The 12,885-nt window shown below is 30.8% G+C and overlaps 1 protein-coding gene across 1 annotated transcript in view; it reads left to right on the forward strand.

Moving 5' to 3' along the window:
- The window catches only part of LOC137625345 (uncharacterized), a 544,968-nt gene that overhangs the window by 114 nt on the left and 531,969 nt on the right, over window positions 1-12,885 (forward strand). The window contains exon 1 of the mRNA XM_068356186.1: window positions 1-534. This exon is cut by the window's left edge and continues 114 nt beyond it. Coding sequence (XP_068212287.1) covers window positions 228-534 — 307 coding nt within the window. The 5' untranslated portion in view covers window positions 1-227. The remainder of the gene's footprint in view (window positions 535-12,885) is intronic.

Below are 12,885 nucleotides of genomic sequence, written 5' to 3' on the forward strand. Positions count from 1 at the left end.
ATCTAAATATATAAAAAAAACAAAGATCTTCTCGCTTGTATCTTATAGATTAGTGCGACGGGGTTATAAATCATAGTGAGAACGCGGTTATAAATACAATTTATAAATTCAAATCAGATGTTTTTGCGCGACATTAAATATTCGACACACAAATCTTCCGTTTTTCAAGGTCAATCTTCCACGATATGTAAAAACAGATTAATTCTCCCCCACCTAATTAATCGACCATGTACATCTGGACATGCATCCTGTGGGCGTGCTTAGGAGCGATGCCCTTCGCCGAAGCCGCCCACAGGAATCCCCAGGGCCGCTCTCGGAGCAACGACGTCCTGACCGCTCCTTCGGGGAAGCTCGTGGAGGGCCTTCGTCAGCTCCTGGGCGTCCCTAGCGTGGACTATCTGGCTTCTTCTCACCACTACGCGCCCCCGCCCCGCCCTCCTAGGTACATGTTCGATCTCTACAGGAGGATCTCCAAGGAAGGATCTGCTCTGCCCAGACACGCCAATACAGTCAGGAGCTTCAAGCCACGTACAGGTATTTTGAAGGATTTCTGTAAAAATATCCTATATATTATAAACTAGATTATAAAAACTTCCGCTTCTAATATATATTTCTATCTGCTTTTTTTAATTCTATTTTATTCTAGTTCTTCTTCTACCTGTGTATATTCTCCTAATTTTTTTTATATATTTTATAGATTTAAAGAAACGATAAAATATATAAAACGGAAAAGATTGATTGAAAAATACTATACTAAAATTATGTTAGGAAATCTTAATAAAGACAAAAAAATTAATATATATATATACATTATATATATATATATATATATATATAATCTTCAGCAAACAGAGGATTGAAAATATATCCCTTAAATTAAATTGAGCAATATATTCAAATATTCGAAAAAAATACTTAAGTATTTTTCATTATTGAAGTAATACGCAAAAACATTTTTATAGAAATTTGAAAATCTGGAAAAAAAATTTAAAAATAAAAATTAACGCAAATTTAAACAAATATTTTAAAGGAAATTAAATACACCCGAGTAAATTGGACTGTGTATTGAAATACTATTATTATTATTATTACTAGCCAAGCTACAACCCTAGTTGGAAAAGCAGGATGCTATAAGCCCAAGGGCTCCAACAGGGAAAAATAACCAAGTGAGGAAAGGAAATAAATAAATGATGAGAATAAATTAACAATATATCATTCTAAAATTAGTAACAGCGTCGAAACAGATATGTCCTATATAAACTATTAACAACGTCAAAAACAGATATGTCCTATATAAACTATTAACAACGTCAAAAACAGATATGTCCTATATAAACTATTAACAACGTCAAAAACAGATATGTCCTATATAAACTATTAACAACGTCAAACAGATATGTCCTATATAAACTATTAACAACGTCAAAAACAGATATGTCCTATATAAACTATTAACAACGTCAAAACAGATATGTCCTATATAAACTATTAACAACGTCAAAAACAGATGTGTCATATATATACTATAAAAGACTCATGTCAGCCTGGTCAACATAAAAAACATTTGCTCCAACTTTGAACTTTTGAAGTTCTACCGATTCAACTACCCGATTAGGAAGATCATTCCACAACTTGGTAACAGCTGGAATAAAACTTCTAGAATAAGAAGAAAAATTCTAGAAAGAAATTATTAGTTTCAAAATCTTCAAAGTTAAAAACAAGTAATTATATAACACTTAAAAATTATAAAATAATTCATATTGATAAAATGAAAGGAAGGTATAAAATACATTGGCGTAAAAAAAAAATTGGAAGACCCAGGCCTACATGGTTGAGGACTATGAAGAGGGAAGTCGGAGATGATGAATGAGGAAGTATTGATATAAAAGCTCAAGATAGAGACGACTGGCGGAATCTAACTGAGGCCCTTTGCGTCAATAGGCGTAGGAGATGATGATGATAAAAAAAAATAACGAAAGACTTTAAAAGCATAAATAGAATTATTATAAATACAGATATTATTTTCAGATTTAGAAAAGATTTCCTTCCTCACTGGACTATTTTTTCCTTGTTGGAGCTCTTGGGCTTATAACATCCTGCTTTTCCAGCTAGGAATGTAACTTAGCTAATAATAATAATAATAATAATAATAATCTTTGACTTTTGGAAACCGAGTAATTTTCACATTTAGGGAACAAAAATGTTTATATATAGAAGATAGAGATGTTTAAATAAAAATAAGACTTAAATTTTGAAAGATTTTTAAATTTTGATTTCAAAATTTGTTTAGAAATACAATAAAGATTTTTAATTTAGTCCTGATTTTAAAATTCAAAAGAATTCAAATTTAATCAAGATTTTAAAATTCACTGGAATTTTTTAATTTGAATTTCAAAATCTAAAACAAAATTTATAATTTATATTTTAAAATTTAAATTGTTTAAACTTATATGGTTTTAAAGTCAAAGAGATTTTAAAATTTAAAGGTGGGAACTTTCTATTTAAGAAAAGGAAAATAAATAAAGGTTAGCGAAACAAAATGATTAAAATTACCAAAAAAATAGTTTAAAAGAAAAATCGCTAAAAGGAAGAACGTAAGATTAGCGATAAATGAAACAAATTTAAAAAGATAAGTCTTAAAAGGAACAATAAAAATAAATAAAAAAAGTTTGATTTTTTTTAAATATTCGAAGAAATGAAAAACAGACGTATTATACCTATAAACAAACAAAAAAGATATAGTAATCCAAGTTTTTATTATATATTAGTTAAATCTCAAAAGGAGGTTTTCAAAAATTATAACGCTATTTTTCCCTATTGGAGCCCTTGGGCTTATAGCATCTTGCTTTTCCAACTAGGGTTGTAGCTTGGTTAGTAATAATAATAATAACAATTAATAAATCATCACCCGTAATAAATGATATTAATATGAAAGAAATAATAATAATAATGACACTTTCAATTATATTTTTGTAAGAATATGTATAATCAGTTATATTTTTGTAAGAATATATATATATATATATATATATATATAATGTATATATATATACATATATATATATATATATATATATTAAAAGCTAGGCTATAACCCTAATTGAAAAAGCAATATGCTATAAACCTAAGGGCTTAGAACATAGCTCTTTTTTGTACGGTTGTGAATTACGAAAAACTGAAAAACTATAATATAATTATAACAACAAAATCATAGATCTCATAAAGCTATAATAATAATCTTCACTTCTAGATTCGATATGGCGGTTTCCTTCAAACAAATCGAATCCAAAATAAAACTTTGATCTATTTAACAAAATTCGATTAAAATCTGATTAAAAAATCATGAATTAACTAAGACGGAGTTGCGTTGGAGTGGAAATAGGTGCCAAGGAGGGCAGACCTCCGCCAAGGCAGCTTATTTCGGTCGACCTTTTGCTCGACCTTGACCTTTGACCTAGGTCACGTCTCAAAATAGCAATAAACACCTGAAGGTTTTACTACTCTAAGAGTAAAATTGTGGGCAGGAAGTTCTTCACAAACAAAGAAACAGGGACGATAACATAACCTCCTCCTAACTTCGTTGACAGAGATAAAAATTTAATTTAAACTGGTATATTAATTTAGTTTTCTTATTACGGACATTATCTGAGATTCTTCTAATTTTACAGATTATTTTTTTTCATGAATTTCGTCCTAATTTATAATTTTACAGTATTTTTTCTAATTAATTTCGTCCTGATTTTTTTTTTCAATTTCGTCTTGATTTCTCATTTTACAGTATCTTTTCTAATTAATTTCGTCCTGATTTCTCATTTTACAGTATCTTTTCTAAGTAATTTCGTCCTGATTTCTCATTTTACAGTATCTTTTCTAAGTAATTTCGTCCTGATTTCTCATTTTACAGTATCTTTTCTAAGTAATTTCGTCCTGATTTCTCATTTTACAGTATCTTTTCTAAGTAATTTCGTCCTGATTTCTCATTTTACAGTATCTTTTCTAAGTAATTTCGTCCTGATTTCTCATTTTACAGTATCTTTTCTAAGTAATTTCGTCCTGATTTCTCATTTTACAGTATCTTTTCTAAGTAATTTCGTCTTGATTTCTCATTTTCCGACTTTCCTAATTTCGTCATTATTTCTTATTTAACAGAAATAATCTAATTAATTTCGTCTTGCTTTTTCATTTTACCGATTTTTCTAATTAATTTCATCCTGATTTCTCATCTTACAGACATTTTTCTAATTAATTTCGTCTTTATTTCTCATTTTACCGATTTTTCGAATTAATTTCATCTTGATTTATCATCTAACAGACATTTTTCAAGTTAATTATTCTAACTTCTCATTTTACATTATTTTTTCTGCAATTAATTTCGTCCTGATTTCTCATCTTACCGACATATTTCTAATCAATTTTTTCTCCTGATTTTACCGCATTCTAAAAATCTCTTTTTCCGGTTAACGTTTTTCAGCAAAATAACATCAATTTGCTTAAATAAATCACTATCAAATATAACAAAATCATTCTAATTTGGCGTCGGGGCCTGGCAGACCATTCAGTAAACCTTCCTTAAGAAATACGCATTTCATGAATAATTTATGGTCGATAAAAATTTTTGATTTAATTCAAAGTCATTTTGTAAAATGGAGTGAAATTTTGACTTGATGAAAAACTTTTTCATGAATACGTGAATTCAGTAACCAGTTTTTCAAAATTTCTATCTACCAATTTTATATTTCATATCTCTTCTCTTTTAGTACATTTCATATGTTCCCATTTTTAATATAAATTATTTCATAACTCCCCCCAACATTTCATATATTTCACATCTAAAAAAAATATATTATACCTCACACCTTTACTCAATCTATATTTCATATATTCGATTTGAACAATATCTTATTCTATATTTCACCAATTTAGTGCACTGTAATTGTTCAGTGACCACTTTCCTCTTAGTAAGGGTAGAAGAGACTCTTTAGCTATGGGAAGCAGCTATTCTAGGAGAATACACACTAAAATCAAACCACTGTTCTCTAGTTTTGGGTAGTGCCATAGCCTCTGTACCATGGTCTTTCACTGTATTGGGTTAGAGTTCTCTTGCTTGAGGGTACACTCGAGCACACCATCTATCTTATTTCTCTTCCTCTTGTTTTGTTAAAGTTTTTAAGTTTATATAGGAAATATTCATTTAATATTGTTACTGTCCTTAAAAATATTCTAATTATCCTTGTTTCCTTTCCTCACGGGGCTATTTTTCCCTGTTGGAGCCCCTGGGCTTATAGCATCCTGCTTTTCCAACTAGGGTTGTAGCTTAACAAGTATTAATAATAATTATTTACTTCTACGCTATTGCAAATTACCAATATATTCTTATTGCTCCTCTGTCATCATCCTGAAGATCCTTCAAAAAAAAAAAAAAAAAAAAAAAAAAAAAAATATCGGAATTGCAAAATGGGTAGAAGAAATTGTAAAGAATTTTACATCTGGACGAGTGACATTATCAAATCCTATTATTGTGAGGTTGGGTCGAAAAGGATGAAGGATTTAATTGGATAGGATTGGATAGAATTGGAGATGGATAACTCTCTCCTATTCCAGAGTACGCTGGGATGGATAGGTTAGTTGGACTGTGTCCTTCGGCGTCTTGGCTGATATCCTTTTGTAAATTAATTCAGTAAATATATCTATCCTATATAATAAAGAGTATGTGCCTGGGTATATATATATCATAAGCCGTAGCTAGTCCACTCCAGGACAAAGGCCTCAGATGTCCTTCCACTGGCGTCTGTTTATGGTCATATGTTGAGTTTATACCCGCAATTTTTCTTAGCTCGTCAATCTACCGTCTTCTTTTCCTTCAACTCCATTTTTGCGGTCTCTCTCTCTCTCTCTCTCTCTCTCTCTCTCTCTCTCTCTTAATTTTTCTCAGCTCGTCAATTTATCGTTTTCTTTTCCTTCAACTGCGTTTTGTGATTCTCTCTCTCTCTCTCTCTCTCTCTCTCTATATATATATATATATGTATATATGTGTGTGTATATATGTGTATATATATATATAATATTTATATATATATATAAATATATATATGTATATATATGTGTTTATATATATATTTATATATATGTATATATATATATATATATATATATATAGAGAGAGAGAGAGAGAGAGAGAGAGAGAGAGAGAGAATTGACCTAACCTTAATAAGATCACAGGGAACTTCCGTAGATAGACAATTTGACACCTTGGTGTCATAAGAATAAATTGAAAGGATTTCATGAGGCCCTCCAGGGGAATCAAATAGACTCTCATCTATTATTTCCAATTCAAAGGACAGTTTAGGAGTTAGTGTTTCCTGGCAGACTCTTATTATGGTGGACGCCAGTGGAGACAGATCGAAGAAGAAATGGTAGTTTGGCGTAATCAAATAAGGTAGTGAGAATATTTAATGCTGTATATTATTATTATTATCATTATTATTATTGTTATATATATATATATATATATATATATATAAATATATATAAATATATAATATATATATATATGTATATATATATATATATATATATATATATATTTATATATATATATATATATATATACATATATATATGTATATATACATATATATACATATATATACATATATATATATATATATATATTCATATATATATATAATATATATATTTATATATATATATATATATATATATATTATTTTGAAAGTATATTCTCATGGTAAAATTATGGAACTCTTTAGCTATGGTAAGCAACTCTTCTAGGAGAAGGACACTCCAAAATCAAACCGTTGTTCTCTAGTCATGGGTAGTGTCATAGCCTCTGTACCTTGGTCTTTCACTATCTTGGGTTAGAGTTTTCTTGCTTGAGGGTACATTTGGGCACACTGTTCTGTCTGATTTCTCTCCCTCTTGTTTTGTTGAAGTTTTTATAGTTTATATAGGAGATATTTATTTTAATGTTACTGTTCTTAAAATATTTTATTTTTCCTTTTTTCCTTTCCTCACTGGGCTATTTTCCCTGTTGGGGACCCTGGGCTTATAGCATCCTGATTTTTCCAACTAGGGTTGTAGCTTAGCATTTAATAATAATAATAATATAGAGTGTGTGGAAGAGTGTGTGAGAGAAGGAAGTTGAGAGTTAATGTGGGTAAGAGTAAGGTTATGAGATGTACGAGAAGGGAAGGTGGTGCAAGGTTGAATGTCATGTTGAATGGAGAGTTACTTGAGGAGGTGGATCAGTTTAAGTACTTGGGGTCTGTTGTTGCAGAAAATGGTGAAGTGGAAGCAGATGTACGTCAGAGAGTGAATGAAGGTTGCAAAGTGTTGGGGGCAGTTATGGGAGTAGTATAAATAGAGGGTTGGGCATGAATGTAAAAAGAGTTCTATATGAGAAAGTGATTGTACCAACTATGATGTATGGATCGGAGTTGTGGGGAATGAAAGTGACGGAGAGACAGAAATTGAATGTGTTTGAGATGAAGTGTCTAAGGAGTATGGCTGGTGTATCTCGAGTAGATAGGGTTAGGAACGAAGTGGTGAGAGTGAGAACGGGTGTAAGAAATTAGTTAGCAGCTAGAGTGAATATGAATGTGTTGAGGTGGTTTGGCCATGTTGAGAGAATGGAAAATGGCTGTATGCTAAAGAAGGTGATGAATGCAAGAGTTGATGGAGAAGTACAAGAGGAAGGCCAAGGTTTGGGTGGATGGATGGAGTGAAGAAAGCTCTGGGTGATAGGAGGATAGATGTGAGAGGCAAGAGAGCGTGCTAGAAATAGGAATGAATGGCGAGCGATTGCTGCCTCTGGTGCCTAGATGACCGCGGAGGTAGCAGCAGTAGGGGATTCAGCATTATGAAGCTTCATCTGTGGTGGATAACGTGGGGGGGGGGGGGCTGTGGCACCCTAGCAGTACCAGCTGAACTCAGTTGAGTCCCTTGTTAGGCTGAGGAACGTAGAGAGTAGAGGTCCCCTTTTTTGTTTTGTTTCATTTGTTGATGTCGGCTACCCCCAAAAATTGGGGGAAGTGCCTTTGGTATATGTATGTAATAATAATAATAATAATAATAAATCCAACATAACCTCCTGACTAGTACAGCAGTAGTGTTCGCCTAGAATTCGCATGGTAGCAGATCGATCCCAGTCCGGGAGAGTGAGTTTAAGCTGTTTCTTGGGGAGGCCACTGCTGTGCTTGGGCACCACAGGGGGGGGGGGGGGGGGGGGCTTTTTCCCGGCTGACGTTCTGGTGAGTATCTTTTCTGATAAAATTGGAACTGAAACCAGACAATTTTAACCTTTAAAAGAGGGTCTACTACCGAAATATAACAACAATTATTAGGGTTGTATCTTGGGTAATAATAATAATAATAATAATAATTATTATTATTATTATTATTATTATTATTATTATTATTATTATTACTTGCTATGCAACAACCCTAGTTGGAAAAGCAGGATGCTATAAGCCCAAGGGCTCCAAAAGGCGGAAAAGTATCCAACTGAGGAAAGGAAATAAGGAAATAAATAAATTACATTAGAAATAATGAATAAAGAATACAAGAATAAATAATAACAATATAATTACCCTTTATTTCACCTTAATAATCATTATCTATCGTAAAATAAAGGTAAATTAACGAACTTATTTCCCGCTACTGCCAGACTCTGGAATTTATTTTGGCTGAATCTTATTCGAAGTTTTTTAATAGGATTTTATTTTGGCTGAATTTTATTCGAAGTTTTTTAATAGGAATTTATTTTGGCTGAATCTTATTCGAAGTTTTTTAATAGGAATTTATTTTGGCTGAATCTCATTCGAAGTTTTTTAATAGGAATTTATTTTGGCTGAATCTCATTCGAAGTTTTTTATTAGGAATTTATTTTGGCTGAATTTTATTCGACGTTTTTTAACAGGAATTTATTTTGGCTGAATCTTATTCGAAGTTTTTTTAATAGGAATTTATTTTAGCTGAAATTTTATCCGAAGTTTTAAATAGGAATTTATTTTGGCTCAATCTTATTCGAAGTTTTTTAATAGGAATTTATTTTGGCTGAATCTCATTCGAAGTTTTTTAATAAGAATTTATTTTGGCTGAATATCATTCGAAGTTTTTTAATAGGAATTTATTTTGGCTGAATTTTATTCGAAGTTTTTAATAGGAATTTATTTTGGCTGAATATCATTCGAAGTTTTTTAATAGGAATTTATTTTGGCTGAATTTTATTCGAAGTTTTTTAATAGGAATTTATTTTGGCTGAATATCATTCGAAGTTTTTTAATAGGAATTTATTTTGGCTGAATTTTATTCGAAGTTTTTTAATAGGAATTTATTTTGGCTGAATATCATTCGAAGTTTTTTAATAGGAATTTATTTTGGTTGAATCTCATTCGAAGTAATACTACCGAACGCTAAATTTAAAACCCGCCAAAACCTGGTTATTGGAAACCTTACTAATGCTTAATTAAAAAAGACGTCTTAAAGGACATAATTATCAAGGTTCCAATAATCAATCGTTAATGATGGACTCTCCTAAAAGGAAGTATTGGAATTTTTCGTTTCTAAAGATATTAATTCTGAAAGATTTTTTTTTTTTTTTTTTTTTTTTTTTTAAATGATTTTTGTTAGTTCGTAGTTTGGTTATCGGTACTTATTGTCCTAGAAATTTCTCATCTTCGTCATTTTGTTCGTGGGAATAATATTACTTCTTTGATTAAATGTAAATGCTGGTATGTGGCCTGTTTGAATAATAAATGCATATATATATATATATATATATATATATAATATTCATTAATTTATTTACCTAATGCAATAATTAATTTTGTGTTTTTGAATAAAATCTTTAGAAATTATAATTTTTGAATTTGGTTTCAATATAAGAATAGTAAGACAGGTATGAGCATGTCAGAGATATATATCTGTATATATATATATATATATGACCAGTTTCGTCTTTGACTTCTTCACGAGTCCTCTTGAACAAGCCAAGAGACGAAACTAGTCACGTATATATATATATATATATATATGAAAATATATATTTTGCCAATGACTATAGGTGTGGTGACACAGATTTTCTTAAATGAAATTAACTAATCATTTACTTATCTGAGGAATTTGCTTTCTTATTCAAAAACAAAACAAAATCGTACTTTTTCATTATAGGTGCAGTTTTCTTATTGTCCCGTCAAAAATCGAAAAAAATGCTGTATATATAAAAAAATTTTTTTTGCTAAAATTAAAATCTGAGAGAGAGAGAGAGAGAGAGAGAGAGAGAGAGAGAGAGAGTAAAAGCAAAACTGATCTCTAATAAATTATAAATTACTTAAAAATGCACATATATCTGCATTTACCTACGTATATAAACATTAAACATACAAACACACACACACACACACACATATATATATATATATATATATACATATACTTAACGATATTTGGATGTTCATGCTGAAAGATTTCAACTTCGTTCGAAGCCAATGAATTTGAATTACAAAAAAAAAAAATCGTCTAAATTGACTTTAGCACAGAAACTCGAGCGACAAAGATTTCTGAAAAACTCCAAAGTACAAAAAGATTTAATATAATTTCCGCTGACGATATAAAATTGTTTTGTTTATTTACGTCAGCCTATGTTCGTGAGACAGCATTTTCTCTTACAAATAATATGAAGAAGAATTAACAAATTAGCGGAAAGGTGAACTTAAATTATTATCTGTGACCATAAACTACAGTCCATTTCTTTTATCGAGGCAGATATGCACCGACTTGCAGCGGTGCCCTTTTAGCTCGAAAAGTTTCCTGGTCGCTGATTGGTTAGAATTATCTCGTCCAACCAATCAGCGACCAGGAAACTTTTCCGAGCTAAAAGGGCACCCACCGCTGCGAGTCGGTGCAAATATGACTCGATAAAAGAAATGAACTATAGTGCTCTCCTACTTATGGAGAGAGAGAGAGAGAGAGAGAGAGAGAGAGAGAGAGAGAGTACTTCAAGTCTCTAATCACGAAAAGGAGGGATAATGGACTGCTGAGAGAGAGAGAGAGAGAGAGAGAGAGAGAGAGGAATATAACATGGAATATACAGACAGACAGAGACTAGAACAGAACAGTATGAAGAAAAAATGTAAATGAAAGAAAGAATACTTGAGAGAGAGAGAGAGAGAGAGAGAGAGAGAGAGAGAGAGAGAAATTTAGATGATACAGAGTAGAACAGAACATAATTAAAAAAAATGAAAATTAAAAAGAAGAATACTTACGAGAGAGAGAGAGAGAGATAGAGAGAGAGAGAGAGAGACTATGTATATCTCTGTTGGCTGCTTGTCTTGATGTTCGTCTATTGTTCTTCTTGCAGGTATGACTACTCTCTTTCCCTCACCTGGTGGGCAGGGAGAGCTGAGCGTGACCGGAGATAAATGATATATATATATATATATATATATATATGTCATATTAATGACGTCTGATTTTAATCACAATTTTTGTGGTTTCTGTTAAATTGTATTTTTTTTAAAACATATCAGGAATATTATTATTATTATTATTATTATTATTATTATTATTATTATTATTATATTATTATTATTATTATCATTATTATTACTAGCTAAGCTACAACCCTAGCTGGAAAAGCAAGATTCTGAATGCTCCAGAATTCCTTTAATACTTCCTTGTTCCAGCTACTTCTTGTATATTTCTAGTAATGATTCTTAATATATAAGTAGAATAACAAATGATTCTTCATCTGTTTAGAAATAGATTTTGAAAAGAAATGAAATGGAAGAATCACCGATTAGAATGAAGGTGAGAATCATTAAGAGATTCTTAATAAATACGACAAAAGTATTTAGGTGCTATTATAGTATGCTATCTACCGCCGATTTTGCTATCTACCACCCCTCTCTGAAATTTTGGAATTGGTTTATTATTTTGTTTATGAGACCCCAATTAACACTACTTTACAATTAACTGGGAAATCACCTAATACTGTCACTGATTGGTTTAATGTGTCTGGAAGTGTGTAGTGTGGTGGTTTCAATTGGAAAGTTCTGAGAAAAGGCGACGATGTATTTCCTGCTTTCTTGAATGATGTAAGATATGTTTACAAGCAGTAGTAGAATAAATTTTTGATTGAATATTTTTTCATAGATTTTTTTCTTTCAGTTTTGAAATATTTGATTTTTCATTTAAATAACTTGTAACATTGTTGTATGATGAGCTTTGAATAATTTGTAAAAAAAAGTTTCCCTACAAACTGCTTATGCACCCATGTTGTCCAGCCAATAAACATTATTAAACTATCATTAAAGTCCAATGAGGCTAGCATACTGGTGGTAAGTAATCTGTTTGATAATCCTCATCAAACAGGAGGATTAACATTGACGGTAGACAACATACTTTGTGGTAGATACCATACTATAGTAGAAATTCGACGGTAAATAGCATACTATAATAGAAATTCGACGGTAGATAGCATACTATAATAGAAATTCGACGGTAAATAGCATACTATAATAGAAATTCGACGGTAAATAGCATACTATAATAGAAATTCGACGGTAAATAGCATACTATAATAGAAATTCGACGGTAGATAGCATACTATAATAGAAATTCGACGGTAAATAGCATACTATAATAGAAATTCGACGGTAAATAGCATACTATAATAGAAATTCGACGGTAATAGCATACTATAATAGAAATTCGACGGTAAATAGCATACTATAATAGAAATTCGACGGTAAATAGCATACTATAATAGAAATTCGACGGTAGATAGCATACTATAATAGAAATTCGACGGTAGATAGCATACTATAATAGAAATTCGACGGTAAATAGCATACTATAATAGAA

Source organism: Palaemon carinicauda, chromosome 32, assembly GCF_036898095.1.
Source record: "Palaemon carinicauda isolate YSFRI2023 chromosome 32, ASM3689809v2, whole genome shotgun sequence".
NCBI lineage: Eukaryota > Metazoa > Arthropoda > Malacostraca > Decapoda > Palaemonidae > Palaemon > Palaemon carinicauda.